This window comes from Vulpes vulpes, chromosome 12, assembly GCF_048418805.1.
Source record: "Vulpes vulpes isolate BD-2025 chromosome 12, VulVul3, whole genome shotgun sequence".
Lineage (NCBI taxonomy): Eukaryota > Metazoa > Chordata > Mammalia > Carnivora > Canidae > Vulpes > Vulpes vulpes.
The window spans coordinates 177,428,944-177,447,009 of record NC_132791.1 but is presented as its reverse complement, the minus strand read 5'-3'; the positions used below and the strand labels follow the sequence as shown (position 1 = coordinate 177,447,009).

Here is an 18,066-nt window from a genome sequence, read left to right as displayed (position 1 = left end):
AATTCAACTAAAGTTTTCATTAAGGAGTCTAAGAAGTACTAAAAGGTACTTCTTAGTACCTTACATAAAAGGTATGTGGCACATTACATTCACTTCACATTTCTCTTAACACAGTGAACACAAAACCTTATCTTGAATGATTTAATCTGCAACAACAAAGAGAGAGGGGAAAGACCATTTATGGGCAAATGAAATGTGATGCATGGTCTACATATTTAAACAATTTTTATCCTCATCATAACCTTGTGGGAGGTTTCATATCTCAGTTTTACAGATAAGAAAGGTTGAAGAAATAAATTTGTCCAAGGTCATAGTAAGTGATAAGTGAGCTGGTATTTGAATCCAGGACTGTAATTCTGATTTTTATTTCTTAATAAGTGTGCTCAGTAGATGGTACTAATTAACAGAAGGCAGATTTGTTCATGATTAAAACCTTCCATTACATCCTCTTCTCCCTCCTTGAAGTTTCTGTTCAATTGTTTATCACATTACATAGCTGATTTGGACAGTGCAGGATGACTTTTGGGAAATCTGTTAAGTGACTTACAGGCTCCTTCTAGTTTCAACTTAAGTTACAAATGAAATCATTCCTAAATATCTTCTGTATCTTTCTTTAAACGTTATTTTTTTCTTTCCTTCTTTGTTGTTATTACTTTGCATGTGAATTGACTTATATATGCACATTCTCCTGGTTAATTTTTCTTCCAAATCATTTCAATTCACTGTATCTCACGATTCTAAAAATATATCACATTTGTTATTTTTAAGGAACACAAATACAATTTAAGAGTCTGTTCTATTTCACAAGTGTACAGATCTAAGAATTTAAGTTTGCACCCATTTTCACTATGATTCCTCCCCCTACAAAGAGTTATACATGTTATTTAACTCTTCATTAGAAGAAGCTACTATAAATACTATGCATTCAATCTAACATAATTTTCTAATTTCAGTAAGATTATTAAAACTGAATGAAAACAGATGTCTGGTTCTCTTAATTCATTGTTTTTAGATTCCAGTCCACACTTCTTGTTCCTCCACACTCTATTTTAATGCAGATACAAGAGTTAGCACTGGCACAGTTCTGAGGGCCACCACTTGAGAGATTCCTTCGTAAGTTTCAAATTTATATAACTCAACCAAATAAAGATGAACCACTTACTGACTTCCATTTTTATGAGTATTGCTCTTCTCAAGTTGAAGGAGAACCCCTTACAACTCATAAATTAAGCATGAGGAAGATGCCAGATTAGGAGGCATTTTAAGGCAGCTAAATTAAGAATTTCATGATATGGGGGGGTGCCTGGCTGACTCAGTCAGTAGAGCATGCAATCTTGACCTCAGAGGGTAGGTTTGAGACCCACATTGGGTGCAGAGATTACTTAAAAATAAAATCTTTAAAAAAAAAAAAAAAAAAGAATTTCATGACATGAACAAGGATGAATAGTTCTGAAGAGGTTTTTTTCTTATCCTAACCATTTCCTCTAGCATATGCCCACAGCATTTAATTTATCCTTTTATGGTACTTACTATTTTATAACTTATATTAATAATTTTAATTTATTTCTTCCAGATCAGTGCTGTCCACTAGAAAACAAATGGAAACCACATCCATTATTTATATTTTCTAGTAGTCATATAAAAAAATAAAAAGGGCAGCCCGGGTGGTTCAGTGGTTTAGCGCCTGCCTTCAGCCCAGGGTGTGATCCTGGAGACCTGGGATCAAGTCCCACTTTGGGCTCCCTGCATGGAGCCTGCTTCTCCCTCTGCCTGTGTCTCTGCCTCTCTCTGTGTGTTTCTCATGAATGAATACATGAATGAATGAATGAATGAATGAATGAATAAATAAATAAATAAATAAATAAATAAATAAATAGTAAAATTGACTTTAATAATGTATTTAAGGGGTGCCTGGGTGGTTCAGTTGGTTAAGCATGTCTTCGGCTCGGGTCATGATCCCAGGGTCCTGGGATCAAGCCCTGCATCATGCATCAGATTCCTTGCTCAGCAGGGAATCTGTTTCTCCCTCTCCCTCTGCCTGCCACTCTGTCAAATAAATAAATAAATAAATAAATAAAGCTTGTGCTCTCTGTCAAATAAATAAATAAAATATTTTTAATTAATAATGTATTTAACCCAATATATCCAAAATGCTGCCATTTAAACATTTAATCAATATAAAAAAATAGTAAGATTTCTTACATTTGTTTTTTTGTACTAAGCCTTTATTTTATTTTTTTTTTAAGATTTTATTTACTTATTCATGAAAGACACAGAGAGAGAGGCAAAGACAGAGGCAGAGGGAGAAGCAGGCTCCCTGCAAGGAGCCCGATATGGAACTCCATCACGGATTCCAGATCCCGGGATCACACCCTGATCTGAAAGCAGACGCTCAACTGCTGAGCCACCTAGACATCCCTGTACAGAGTCTTGAAAATCAAGTGAGCCTTTTATACTTTCAGCACATCCCAATTCAGACTACTCATGCTTCAAATGCTCAACAGCTACGACACTGGACTAAAACAGAGATAGAAGGAAAAGGAATGAGCTATTTTGTAGTTGGACAGACTTGCTTTCAAATCTTAATTCTACCACTTACTGGCTCGGAAGCAGTCTCCTCATTAAATAATAATAATTATCATTATACATCTCTTATAGGATTAAATGAGATAGAATGCCTAGATAGCATCTGGTTCCTTAGCACAGGGCACAGAGAAAGTCTTCAATAAATGCTAACTATTATTATGTATTTATATCCTCTAACACTAAGCACAGTCTTACACAGAGTAGGTATTCAATAAATGCTAGCTGAAGGAAGAAAAATTAATTTGCATAATATCCTATAAGCCATTTTAATTGCTTATTTTTCAAATATATAACTATCTCATATAAATGCATAAAGATTTTTTCTTTTGGATTGTTGCTGACTAAATTGGTTTTGAACACATTAGGAGAAATGTACAGAAGAGGAATGTACCATTTCATCTTTTGGACTGTTCAAGTATTTTATTTTCTTCCAAAGAACAATGAATAATTAAGCAACTATACACTACTAAGCACTCTATTAAGAGACTTCTCAGAAAAGTATTTCTCATCAATGACAGAGGTACTTTATAGGTAACTCTCAATTATCTACAGGAATATTTTTATCTCTGGTTGGGATAAAAACACATCCCGCTTCTGGGCTTTACTTGGAGAATGAGCTTGTGGTACTTGTAAGACCCTTTACAATCTGGACTCTGAAAAACTTCTCAAACTTTATTTTAGTCAGTACAACCCCCTACATCTCCTAAAGTATCTCCCCTTTTCACCTGTGCTTTTAATTTGTAATTCTCTTGCACATAATTGTATTCTTAAAGATCAAAGAATCACAAAGTATCAGAGCTAGAAGGATCTTAAGAGATAATCCATACCTGGGTGGCTCAATGGCTGAGCATCTGCTTTTGGCTCAGGTCATGATCCCAGAGTCCTGGAATCGATTCCCACATCAGGCTTCCCCTCAGGGAGGCCTGCTTCTCCCTCAGCCTAGGTCTATGCCTCTCTCTGTGTGTCTCTCATGAATACATAAATAAAATCTTTTAAAAAGGGATCCCTGAGTGGCGCAGCGGTTTGGCGCCTGCCTTTGGCCCAGGGCACGATCCTGGAGACCCGGGATTGAATCCCATGTTGGGTTCCCGGTGCATGGAGCCTGCTTCTCCCTCTATGCCTATGTCTCTGCCTCCCTCTCTCTCTGTGTGACTATCATAAATAAATAAAAAAATTTTTAAAAAATCTCTTAAAAAGAGAAAGAAAGAGCGATAATCCAGCTTTGGTATTTTCTAAAGCATGTACCATAGAAGGTAAGAAAGATAATTTCAGATAGTGTTAGTATTGTATACCTTAATGACCATATTATTTTAATGGATATTAGAAAAATATAACTAGCATATCAAACTCAAGAATTCATGTATATCTTCACTTATGACATGGTTAAAGTAAACAGTCACAACTCAAGGGAGAAAAATTTTTAAGCTAAGAGTAGCAGAGCTGGATTCCCCTCAAGTCTAAATCCTCATTTTGTGCTCTTTTCATTGCCCTTAACAATCTACTGTCTGTATGACATCAAGGGATTAACAATCTTATATAATTGTTTCTTGATCACAATCTCATTTATCAAACCAACTGTAAACAGTGCTGGTCTCTTAAAGCACTAGTGTTCTTTCATAATAAGAGATCAATAATGCCTTGATTTTTGTGGTTAGATTGCTTCCAACCACTGAAGGAAATTCCACATCGGCTCAAACAAAACAATCATAACATATCCTAAAGCCAAACAATGTTTGGATTAATTGCCATTTGCATTATTCATATCACTATTTCCTCCCACAAATAAGGTATCAGGAGATGGTACTCCTGTAAATCCTAAAAACTATGTACAGAGAATATAGGAAACTTGTACAGGTTAAACAACAAGGACTTTACTGGGTGCATGGGTGGTACAGTCAGTTAAGCGTCCAACTCTTGGTTTCAGCTCAGGCTGTGATCTCAGGGTTGTAAGATCGAGCCCCATGTTCGGCTCTGTGCTCCGCACAAAGTCGGTTTAAGACTCTCTCTTCCTTTGCTCCTCCCTCCCGCTCATTCTCACTCATTCTGATAAATAAATCTTTAAAAAAAGAAATAACAGGGATCTTCGAAATTATACTCTTACACAAACCTCTCATTTAATACAGAGGAAACCACAACTCAGAGTGGTAAAAAGACTTGCCCAGAGTCATATGGTTAGCTAATGGCAGTACCAACTCTAGTCTTGGTTCCACTCTGTGTTATTGCATGGACTCAATACAAACAGTAGGGAAATGTATTTGAATTCTTCCATTATACTAGTACAAATCTTGCTTCAGGTAAGATGGGATTTGAAAAATATTTTCATTAAACAGAAATTTTGCTCATGATGGGTTCAAACTAGAAGTTCAATTAGCTTTGTCTAATAATGCTGGTCTATCTTCCTGAGAAATCTACAGTATTCCAGTGTATAGGAGCTGCTGCTGCCCAATTGTTCTGGGTAGTGAACAAAAGAGGATTCTAATTCCAGGTAACTCTTCTCATTTTGTGTCCATTTCTGAACCCCTAGCTAGAAGGGCTAGCCAGGGGTTCTCAACAGTCTCATTCCAGTTTCCCTAGCTGCAACCATTCATGGTGGGCTGCAAAGTGTATGGTCTTTGAAGTCAAAGAACTTGCTGAATACCAGGTCTACCACTTAGGACATAAAATCAGACAAATTACTTCATCTCTCTGAGTCTGTTTCTCAACAAAGATAAGATATTCACCTCATAGGACTATCAAGAATATTAAATGAGATAATATAGATAGTGCAGGCAGAACATCATCTTAGGATACAGTCAAATGAAAGGTTAAGAATAGAGTAGAAGCACATGTCCGGCTCAGTTGCGTTAAGACTCATGATCTTGGGGTTGTAAGTTCAAGCCCCATGTTGGGTGTAGAGATTACTTAAAAATAAAAATCTTGGGGATCCCTGGGTGGCTCAGCGGTTTAGCACCTGCCTTTGGCCCGGGGCGTGATCCTGGAGTCCCGGGATCGAGTCCCGCTTCAGGCTCCTGGTATGGAACCTGCTTCTCCCTCCTCCTGTGTCTCTGCCTCTCTCTCTCTCTCTATGTCTATCATAAATAAATAAATCTTTTTAAAAAAATTAAAAAATAAAAATAAAAATCTTGGGGCAGCCCAGGTGGCTCAGTGGTTTAGCGCCACCTTCAGCCCAGGGCCTGATCCTGGAGACCCAGGATCAAGTCCCACGTCGGGCTCCCTGCATGGAGCCTGCTTCTCCCTCTGCCTGTGTCTCTGCCTCTCTCTCTCTCTCTCTCTCTGTGACTATCATAAATAAATTCAAAAAATTTTTTAATAAATAAATAAATAAAGTCTTTTTTTTTTTAATTTTTATTTATTTATGATAGTCACAGAGAGAGAGAGAGAGAGAGAGGCAGAGACACAGGCAGAGGGAGAAGCAGGCTCCATGCACCGGGAGCCCGACGTGGGATTCGATCCCGGGTCTCCAGGATCGCGCCCTGGGCCAAAGGCAGGCGCCAAACCGCTGCGCCACCCAGGGATCCCCTAAATAAAATCTTTTAAAAAATAAATAAAAATCTTAAAAAATAAAAAAAAACTTTAAAGAATAGAATAATAAAAATGTTTATAAAAAATGTTCATCTATGAGTTTGAAAGTCGGTTTACAGTTTGTAAGGTTTAAATGTTAATTCCTGTTCAGTACATAAAATAGTACAGCTTAAACATCTACATTCAGTTTTATTTTTTTAAGTCCTTATCAAAGATACACATTGAAGTAGACAGTGAAATAGGGAAAAAAAAAGGGGGGGGGGGCAGCCCGGGTGGCTTAGTGGTTTAGCGCCGCCTTCAGCCCAGGGCCTGATCCTGGAGACCGAGGATCGAGTCCCATGTCGGGCTCCCTGCATGGAGCCTGCTTCTCCCTCTGCCTGTGTCTCTGCCTCTCTCTCTCTCTCTCTCTCTCACGAATAAATGAATAAAATCGTTAAGAATAAATAAATAAAAATATGCCAGTCTCCCAACTCTTGTGCCAAATGAACAAAAAATGCAGAGAAAGCTGAAGCTGGCTGATGTATATATGGAGAATCACCACAGTTTCTACTTCTATGCAGCTTGAAATTTTCAATTTTAGAAAGTTTTTTTGTTATAAAACCTAACAAAAACAGACCAAAACAAAAAAACTAAGAAAAACTATGTGTATCATGAATAAACTTCTCCCAAGAAACCAGTGTCTCCATCTGAAACTTCTAAACACAAGATAATACCAGTCATTTCAGCCAAAAATAAAGTATTTTAAAATTACTTTCAACACAAAGCGTGTCTTATCTCTTTATTAAATAGTAACTACACAGTAGTATCTTATCTTTCTTTGGTGTTATTATTCCTCCACCTAGTAAAAGAGCCCAGGGTATTTTTTCCTTTTTCACCTTTATACATTCTTGTCATATTTTTTATGACTGGCACTACAACTAGTTCTATATGTATATACATGTATGTATACCTAACACACATAAAGTATAAATGCACGTATAATCAGGACTATTCCCATGATTACTGCTATTTCATCTACTATTTAACAGTGGATCCACTGGGTATACTTGATCTTTTAAAAAGCATGACAATAAATAAATACATACATACATACATAGCATGACTCATCTGAAAAGGTTTAAAAAAAAAAAATCTCTCAATAACACATAACCTTCAAAATAGCAGCCAAAGTGAGGAGAAAAGCTGTGAACTATAGTCCATATATACTGTAGTTTACACATAGATTTTTAATTTGTTAGCATATGATGCATTAGAGAACGTGAAAATATCAGCTGAAATTATTCAAGAGAACCATAAACATCTTCAAATAAAGTTTGTAAGTAAATTACTACATAACTTTGAAAACTACAGTAGAGAGAACCTTAAAACATTTGAGCTTAAGACTTAACCTAACATAATATATCCTCATGTTGTTTCAAAATAAAAAATGTTTACTACCATTTAAATACTCACATACTTTGCCTTTTCATTATTTTTTTTTTGCCTTTTCATTACTTTAATAGCAAGTATACAGAGAACAGTCTTCTCCAAATGTGTATCCAAAAGGATGAAAAAGGGAACAAACAAAAAAAGAAAACTCAAAAGGGTAAAGAACCATGTTATATCAACTTCCCTATCAAATAGTACTACTAACCAAAAAGCAAATACAAAATATGTTCCATAACTTCACTTCAAATGGCACATTTGAAGGCAGTTTCTTTAATTAAGGTATGTTCTTTCAAACACACAGATCAGATTTAACTAATTCTCAAACTAAGTGGATTAAAATGTCCTTTTGCCATTTTTTTTTTAAGATTTTATTAATCTAACAGATAAAGCACAAGAAGCAGCTCAGGGAGAGGGAGAAGCCGGTTCCCAGCTCAGCAATGAGCAGGGAGCCTGACATGGGGTTCTATCCCAGCACCCTGGGATCATGACCTGAGCAGAAGGCAGATGCTTAACCAACTGAGCCACCCAGGCACCCCTTGCCTTCTTTAAAGAAAAAAAAAAAAAAGTAGTTTAAAAATAGCTCCACCTTCAGAAGCCTGGCAGGCTCAATCCCTAAAGGATGCAACTCTTGATCTCAGAGCTGTGAGCTAGAGCCCCACGTTGGGTATGGAGCCTACTTAAAAAAAATTTTTTTTAAATAAAAAAATAGTTCCACCTGCTGAAGGATATACACAGTTGTTTGTGGTACTTTTTCAATTTTCATGTATATAGAATTAGAGGAAAATTAATTAAATTGTAAATTTGGAAACCCTGCTCCCCAAAATAGCCCCACTTCCAATTTACTTGACACTTTTTCTTCCTCTGGAGCATAAAACTGACTTCATTAGTTTATTCATCTTCAATCTGTTGTCAATATTTACTGAGTCTCAGCAATTAATTAGGTACTCCGGGAAGTTACAAAGGAAATATATAGGGCCTAGTAACTATCCAGAAAGAGTTTATCCGTCATCTCCATAAAGGAGGAAAAATGTAGTTACTGAAACAATATCCTTGCTAAGAATGTTACAGTCCATTGTGGAGCAGGGACTCCATTTTCAAGCCAGGTTCTTTGCACTAAGTAATGCAAGATAGTACCCACAAAATTAAACAGACTCCAAAAGTGGTCAATTCTGTTATTTATGGATTACATACGCTGCTACACATTTCTACTGCATGACAAAGGAAGCCTGCTCCTGTAAGTGGAGGTTTCCAAATGTCCCAAATGCATACAAAGAAAGAGTCATGTACTCTATGAACTGGCCACTTTTGCCACTTTCCCTAATAATAACATCCTATTTCTGCCACTAACAAAGTTTTTGGTCACCAATATTAGGGTCTTACTTTGAGGGAACAACATCTATAACATATCCTAAAAAGACCCAAACAGTGAATTTCAAAAAGCCCAACAGTTAAGAATCTTAGCTGCATCTACTAGAGAAATAGCTAAATAAAGACTAATAATGGATTATCTTTCTACTCTTCAAGTTGTAGATGAGAAGTCATCTGTGGCCTCACATTTCTGTTGGCTCAGGACATTTCCTTTCTCTTTGTATTTTGATTATGTTTTATTTTTCCTCTTGTGAACTGCTCTGTATGGAATACTAGAGCAGGTATCACAGTGGTGGGGGGGAGGGGGGAGTACTGCCAAGACTAGCAATTTTCTACGAATCAGTGGCCTTCCCATGATCATGAACACCTTAGACAACTGATGATACAATTTCCCAAACAAAACTGTATCAAGCAGCAGTTTCATTCTACTTGTCAACCTTTAGGTCTAATTCTATACACCTAAAATCCTAAAAAGAAAGAAAGAAAGAAAAGAAAGAAAACAAAACCCCTACAACCCTACCAGATTTGCTCCCAAACTTTCAGAATTGTCAAATATATCTGCAGCATTAAAGCTAAAGAAGACACGTCACTTAGCTGAATCACATAAAGAACATCAAATCTAGATTTCAGTAAAAGGTATACTAAAATCATATTCAGACATCAGAAAGGCAAGATCCCACAATCCAATCACAAATACTGCATAGGTATTACCGCTTCGACTAGTGTCCCAACTTTTCAAGCTGTGGGACTCTAAATTATGCGGAGTAATAGCTTAAACTTGAGATTCACTACAAACTGACCAAACGAAATTAAGGGGAAGAAAAAAAAAAAAAAAAAGACACACCTTAGTTTCAACACCCTATGGATAATAAGAATTTGCGAATTACAAAGAAATGGGGTAAAGACAGTAAATTCGGTATTGACTACAATACACGTCAGAACAGAACCCGAGTTACCTAAACAAACGTTACCTACTGCCAACAAACAGATCATTTCTTAACAGCTTAAGTACGCCAACCATTTTTTTTTCATATTTAAAAGCGCTGCTGCCAACTGTCCAAGTCGAACAAACAGCCAAATTCTAAGCAGGTCTTCGGCGAGGAGCCACTGTGCTTAGAGCATCACACAAAAGACCGGAGCAAACATAAACACGCTCTGGGCCTTCGCAGGCGGCGGCCAGGAGCCAGGGTCTAAGTCTCAGACCCCGCACCAGCGAGCGAACGAGGGGTGGCAGTGGCGGTGGGGTCCTCGTCTCGGAAGGCGCGGGGGAGCTGGTTAGGGACGGCAGGGCAGGGGCGGGCGCCGCACAGAGGGAGACGGAGAAGCAGCGGGCCCGCGTCAGCGGCTCCCAAGGCCGGCAACACCCTCGGGCCCGCACCAGGCCTGGCCCTCCCGGCCCCGGCCCGTCTCCTCACCTCCCTCACGTCCTGCAGGCACTCGAGCACCGCCAGGTTGTTGCTCCAGGTGTGCTTGGGACACACACGGGTCACGTCCTCCCTGCAGGACTCTTCCTCCGCCAGCTTCCAGCCCCCGCCGGCCCCGCCGGGCCCCGCTCCGCCCCGCCGGGCCGGAGGCCCACCCGCCGGGAAAGGCGGCTGCGGCGGCTGAGGCGGTTGCTGCTGCTGCTGCTGCTGCTGTTGCTGCTGCTGCTGCTGCTGGTGCTGGAGCTGAGATGACTGAGGAAGCTGGAGCAGGGGCTGACCGGCCGGCCCGCCGCCTCCAGGCTGCCCTACAAAGGACGGAAAGTTGGCCCCGGGGCCCTGGCCCTGGCCGTGGCCGCCCTGGCCCGTGAGTTTCTGGGCCCCGGCCGCCGCGAGCAGCAGCAGCTGCAGCGCCGCCGACAAGCGGAACATCCTCCGTACACGTCCACACGCCGCCATCTTGGGTCCGCGGCGAGCTCGACGCACCCGCCGGCGCCGCGTATTTAAATGAGGGGGCGGGGCCGCGGGCGGGGCCCGGCGGGGCCAGCTTGAGCCCCTCCCCGACCCGCGCCGACCCGGGAGCCGGGAGCAAAGCCTAGGAGCAGGCTGTGCTGGAAACGGCCCACGCCCTGGGCCGCGGAGGCTCTTTGCCCGGGGGGGATTGCTGGAGCTCCTTAGAAAGCCTGGGCTGGGCTGCTTTGCCTCATCCCTCGGTTGTCGTCACAGAAAAAAAAAGAAGAGGAATTGGGATTGCCACAACCAAGATGGCTGGTAGAGGATGTCGTCTGTTCAGTGATGGGGTGGGGAGGGGAGAAGGGAGAGGGCAAAACCAAAAAACTTTGTGTGTAGAGATGAACTCTACACGATCAGGTGTATTCCGAAATCTAAGATCCTCTTCTTGCATCTCTCCCTGCTGCTTTGCACCTGCCTCAGAATCTTTCTTACCCAGGGAGGAAGGCAGCACTGCATGATGGTTAGGAGCACAGGTTCCGGAATAAGAAAAGACCCAGTTATAATTCTTGCTTCCCCGCAGACTAGGCAAGTCCTTTAACTTTCTGGGCCTCTCCCTTCTCGTCCCGTGAAAAAGTGGAGGAACTCTAAAGTATAATTGTGAAGATTAGAAAAAATAATGAGCAAAGTGCCTAGCCCACAATAGAGAACTCCAAAACTTATAGCCTATATTATTTATAAACTGGGAAGCCTTTTGTGCGGGAGTCCTGATTGTAGACCAGAACTTAACCTCGTGTTTAAAAGAGGAGAAGAGGGATCCCTGGGTGGCGCAGCGGTTTGGCGCCTGCCTTTGGCCCAGGGCGCGATCCTGGAGACCCGGGATCGAATCCCACATCGGGCTCCCGGTGCATGGAGCCTGCTTCTCCCTCTGCCTGTGTCTCTGCCCCTCTCTCTCTCTCTATCATAAATAAGTAAAAAAAAAAAATTAAAGAGGAGAAGAAAATAAGAGAACTGGTCTATGCGGTCTCAGGTTAAGTCTGTGCCTTGGGGAGCCGCATGCAGCGTCTTCAGCATGTTAGGCAGGGATTGGTTGTTTCACTTCACATCTGTGTCCCCTCCCTCTCCCTAGGAGAAGTGATACCTTCTCAAAGGTCTTCATATCCATTGCGTCATTTGAACCTTGTATCAGGCCTCGGTTGGATTCTAATTCCACTGAGGAATGGCACAGTGATGGTAACAAATTCTGCACAGCAGGGTTAAATGACCTACCCAGAATGAACTCTGCCAGCCTGGGACTAGGATCTGTGTGGCTTCCCACTGCCCTTGTGCACTTTTATCCCATTCTCCCAATACCGCATGTTGAAGAATAAGGACAGCGAGGAGTATATAATCTCCAACTGGTGATCTGTATTCAGAAATGCAACTTCTTCTGTCCTGGCCTGCAAATGGGTAGTAAAGATAAGATCAGACATAACTAGAGTCTAAGAAGTCAGATCAAGGGGGTGGGGCACCTGGGTGGCTCAGTCAGTTAAGCATGGGACTTTTGATTTCATCTCAGGTCATGATCTTGTGGGTTATGAGATCAAGCCCCAAGTTGCACTCAAGCTCAGTCAGGAGTCTGCTTGAAGATTCTCTCCCTCTGCCCCTCCCACCACTTGCATACTGTCTCATGCTCACTCTCTAAAATAAAGAAATCAGGGATGCCTGGGTGGCTCAGCGATTAAGCGTCTGCCTTCAGCCCAGGGCATGATCCTGGAGACCTGGGATCAAGTACCGCGTCAGGCTCCCTGCAAGGAGCCTGCTTCTCCTCTGCCTGTGTCCCTGCCTCTCTGTGTCTCTCATGAATAAATAAACAAAATCTTTAAATAAAATAAAGAAATCTAAAAAAAAAAAAGTCAGGTGGGGACTCGGACACCCCATAAAGGATGACTGAGAATATTCTGGGGGTACAAACTGCCCACTATAAGTGACAGCAGGCCTCTATCTCTGGGAATGAGGGTACATTGGCATCTCTGCCAACACTCCTTCCTGCTACTGCCATAAAATGGTCCTGAGGCTGCTGCCAAACTTTACCATTGACTAAGGCAGCACAGAGTATACCAGATAAACATACATGTTTGTTAACAGATAAATGGGTTAGGTAAACTGTCAGTCAGCAGGCTAGAGACATTACCAGAAGTTGTTGAAAAGTCACTAGGGGCCATTAATTTTCAATAGTGGGTCTGCATGTGATTAGACAACAAATGGGAGATTATTTTAAACTAGTTTAAGGGAGCTCCTGGGTGGCTCAGTCAGTTGAGCCACTGACTTGGTTTCGGCTCAGGTCATGATCTCAGGGTCCTGGGATCAGGCTCTGCACTCAGTGCAAGCCTGCTGGAGATTATCTCCCTCCCTCTCTGCTCCTCCTCTGCTCTCTTGCACTCTAAGATAAATAAATAAAATCTTTACAAAAAACAAAGTAGTTTAAGGCTAGAAGAGCCTGGCAGTTTCAGTTGGAAGAGGTTGCAACTCTTGATCTCAGGGTCATGAGTTCAAGGCCCACATTGCATGTAGAGATTAAATAAATAAAATGTTTTAAAAAAAATTTTAAATAAACTAGTTTAAGGCTAGAATTTGGCAATCTGTTAAGAGAAGCCAGCAGTTGCCTATCTCTCAGCCTGCTCTGAGGAAACTCTAAACCCAGCCACAGATTGCCTCTGGAGATAAGGAGGAGTATATGTGGCTATCTTAAAATCACAATGACCAAGAAGCAAGAAAACCCAGAGAAATCTGGGAACCTTGCCAGTTCAGTCTGTGTCAGGCAAGTCTAGACTTTATTTAAGATACAAACCCCTAAGCCAGTGGGAAGAGGGCTGACCTAACTTGGTCTCCCAGCCACAATGACTTTTCAATATAAGATAGACTATCTCTAGGCTGCCTGAATGGCCCAGTTGATTAAGTGACCAACTCTTGGTTTCAGCTCAGGTCATGATCTCTGGGTCCTAGGATTAAGTCCCAGGTCAGGGTTTGCTTGTCCTTCTCCCTCACCCTCTGCTTCTCCCCCTGCTCACACTCTCAAATAAAATCTTAAAAAAAAAAAAAAAAAAAAAAAAAAGACTATCCCAAACTATGAACTCATTTCACCCTTTATTGTACCTATTTTTTTTTTAAGATTTTATTTATTCATGAGAGACACAGAGAGAGAGAGAGAGGCAGAGACAGGCAGAGGGAGAAGCAGGCTCCCTGCAGGGAGCCTGATGTGGGACGAGATCCTGGGAATGCAGGATCATGACCTAATCAAAAGGCAGACACTTAACCCGCTGAACCACCCAGGCATCCCTGTACCTTTTGTTTCTTGATCCTGACTTCCTTGATTCACTCAATAGATGTCTATTTATCTTTCTTTTTTTATGATAGGCATTGCTCAAAAATCAACTTATATGAGGGACACCTGGGTCACTCTGTGGTTGAGCATCTGCCTTTGGCCCAGGGCAAGATCCCAGGGTCCTGGGATCAAGTCCCACATAGGGCTCCCAGCAGGGAGCCTGCTTCTCTCTCTGCCTCTCTGTGTCTCTCATAAATAAATAAATAAGATATTTTTTAAAAATTAACTTATATGAGAGATAAACAATAAGGCAGTAAACAAAGAGCAAGATCATTTCAGACCGTTTAAGTGCTATGAAGAAAATATAAGATATATGGGGTGATGGAGGTAGGGAGAGGCTTTTATATAAAGGCAGCTGGGGAAAAACTTTCTGAATGATAATTGAACTAAGAGCTAATCACCATAAAGATGCCAGCCATGTAAAAAATCTGGATCTGAAGTTGTCTTAGCCTGTTCAGGTTGCTATAACAAAATACCACAGACTGTGTGGCTTATAAACAACAGACATTTGTTTCTCACAGTTCTGGTGGTTGGAAATCTAAGATCAGAGTGCTAGCATGGCCAGGTTCTGGTGAAGCCTCTTCTTGATTGTAGATTGCTGACTTCTCGCTGTGTTCTCACATAGTGGAAGGGGCTAGGGAGCTCTGGGATAAAAACCCTAATCCCATTTATGAGGGCTCTCCTCTCATGATCTAAGCACCTCCAAAAGGTTCTGTCTCCCAATACAGTCATATTGGCTCTTAGGATTTCAACATGTACATTTAGGGGCAGACACAAACATTTAGACCAGAGCCAAAAGGTTGCAAAAGCAGAGATTAACAAATTCAAGACCCTAATGTGGGAATAAGCATTCAAAATAAAGGTCTAGGGACGCCTGGGTGGCTCAGTGGTTGAGCACCTGCCTTCAGCCCAGGGCATGATCCTGGAGTTCCGGGATTGAGTCCCACATTGGGCTCCCTGCATGGAGCCTGCTTCTGTCACTGCCTCTCTGTGTCTCTTGTGAATAAAATAAAATCTCAAAATAAAGGTCTATAAGGCCCCTGAGTGGCTCAGTGGGTTAAGCCTGAGCCTTCAACTCAGGTCAAGATCCCTGGACCCTGAGATTGATTGAGTCTGCATCAGGCTCCCTGCTCAGCAGGAGTCTGCTTCTCCCTCTTCCTCCACCCCTCTTATCTGCGCTCTCTCTCTCAATAAATGAATGCAATTTTATTTTTTAAAGGTTTTATTTATTTATTCGTGAGAGACACGGAGAGAGAGGCAGAGATATAGGCAGAGGGAGAAGCAGGCGCCACGCAAGGAGCCCGATGTGGGACTCGATCCCAGGATCCCGGGATCACACCCTGAGCCAAAGGCAGATGCTCAACTGCTGAGCCACTCAGGCATACCAATAAATGCAATTTTAAACAACAACAACAACAACAAAATAAAGGCCTAAATGATTGAATTAAAATGAAAAAAGGGAAGGAGAAAGAATCAGTAACTGGCCAGGGGGCAGATCATAGAGAGAGGGCCCTTTAGGCCATATATATCCATGTAACTGAAGGAGAATTCTAACACTAAACAGAGAGTTTGTATTTCCATTGAAAGAAAAACATAAAAGCTATACAAAATATATAAAATATCTTTGAAAGGAGTTAGAAAGTAACCAATGCAATCAGGAAATGAAGGGTTGCACTCTTTGAGAAAAGGGAATTACATAGCCCAGATGTTTTCTGAGTTGTACTATCTAAATTGTAGAGCAAAAGAATTGAGTCCGTGCAGAAAGTACCAATCTCATCGGGCAGAAAACACACAGGTAGGAGTGGAGAGCCCCCCCAAATGGCTGGGACTGGAGAGAAGAAAACCACAGAGAAAGAGCCAAAAATCTGTGAATACATTTCTCTCAAGTCTCTGGCTGACTCTTAAGCTGTGCAAGCATAGGGATAGACTCTGCAAACCCAGAAGAAAATAATTGCTGAGAGAGCAATAAATCGAGAGTTTTCCGCAGCCTCTTGTGTGCTCCGGGAAATAGAAGTTAGAATTTAAACCCTGCTGAGGCATATAGGCCTTGGTAAACACCCCGGGCTCTAAGCTGAGGCCTCAGAAGGGCTACTGCCTGGGAACAAAAGTCACACCCCAAGAGAAAGGACAACACCTGAGGAGATACTGCCCTAGAATGAAAGGCAAAACTACAATAGTCTAACCCTAATAAAGCCTAAAACATACCTCAATGGGTCAGTGACCCACTAGGACTTTGTCTACAAGAAGAAAACATTATCTTTCTGGAAACAGATAATGTCATCGAGAGTCTCCATAATTTTTAATCTGCATGATCCAGCATTAAATCAAAAATTATGAGGCATGCTAAAAACAAACAAAACTGAGCTGAATAATTAAAGCCAAAAAGAACAAAAACGTCAGTGGGCACCTGGCTGGCTCAGTTGGTAGAGCATGTGACTCTTGATCTCAGGGTCATGAGATCCTGAAAACTACTTAAAAAAAAAAAAAAAAAAAGCTTACCAAAAAAAAGTCAACAATAGGACGGCTGGGTGGCTCCAAGGTTGAGTGTCTGCCTTCAGCCCAGGGCTTGATCCTGGGGTCCCGGGATCAAGTCCTGTATCGGGCTCCCTGCATGGAGCCTGCTTCTCTTCCCTCTGCCTGTGTCTCTGCCTCTGTTTCTGTGTCTCTGCCTCTGTTTCTGTGTCTCTCATGAATAAATAAAAAGAAAATAAATAAATTTTTTAAAAAGTCCACAAAAACAAACTCCCTGTGATTCAAAGATATTGAACTCAATCAGATAAGGACCTTAAAATAGCTACGACTAGTATATATAGAAGATAAAATATCAAATAAAGGCACCTGGTGGGCTCACTCGGTGGAGTATGTGACTCTTGATCTCAGGGTTGTAAATTTGAGCCCCATGCTGAATGTAGAGATTACTTTTAAAAAAAGAGAAGAGGGCAGCCCAGGTGGCCCAGCGGTTTAGCGCCACCTTCGGCCTAGCATGTGATCCTGGAGACCTGGGATTGAGTCCCACGTTGGCCTCCCTGCATGGAGCTTGCTTCTCCCTCTGCCTCTTCCTGTATCTCTCATGAATAGATAAAAATCTATAAGAATTTTTTTTTAAAAAAAGAGAAGAAAAGAAAAAATAAATGAAAAACTGTATTTCAACAGAAAAATTGGATTCTATACAAATAATCAAATGGACATTTTAGGACAGAATTAAAATTCATTAGATGATTTTAACAGGATGTCTTAGTCTGTTTGGTTGCTATTACAGAATACCATAGATTGGTGCCTTAAAACAATAGAAATTTATTGTTCACAGTCCTGGAGGCTGGGAAATTCATGATCCAGATGTTGGCAGATTCTGGGTCTGGTGAGGGCCAACTTCTTGGCTCATAGACAGCCCTGTCTTTTTGCTATAACCTCACATGGCATAAAGTCACTAGGGAGCTCTCTGGGGTCTCTACTAGAAGGACGCTATTCCCAATCATGAGAGATCCACCTCATTAAAAGAGAAAGAAAAAAAATCTTAAAAGCTGACAGACATATTAGAGTTAGGACTTCAACATGAATTTGGGGGGACACAAATATTTAGTCTATGGTACTGAATATAGCAGAAAACAGAATTATCACCAGGAAACAGGTCAATAGAAAACCAAAAGGGGGACACCTGGGTGCCTCAGTCAGTTGGGTGTCTTGGATTTTATTTTATTTTAAGAAAAAAAGATTTTTAAAAAGAACAGAGTGGAAGAGATATGTGAGGCATAGTCAAAAGTTCTAATGTACATATATAACTAGAATCCCAAAAGGAGAGGAGAAAGACAATGGTATAGCTCAATATTTGAAGAGACATGCTTCGAATTTCCTCAAACTATATTCAAGAAGTTCCAGGAACCCTAAGAGATAAATGCAAAGAATACATCTTGGCGCATCATCATGAAA

At 41.2% G+C, this 18,066-nt stretch overlaps 1 protein-coding gene across 1 annotated transcript in view; it reads right to left on the bottom strand.

The window, feature by feature from the left end:
- GLG1 (golgi glycoprotein 1) overlaps positions 1-10,805 on the bottom strand; it is a 149,003-nt gene extending 138,198 nt beyond the window's left edge. The window contains exon 1 of the mRNA XM_025993042.2: positions 10,320-10,805. Within this exon, the coding sequence (XP_025848827.2) occupies positions 10,320-10,784 (465 nt within the window). The 5' untranslated portion in view covers positions 10,785-10,805. The remainder of the gene's footprint in view (positions 1-10,319) is intronic.
- Between the last annotated feature and the right edge of the window lie 7,261 nt (positions 10,806-18,066).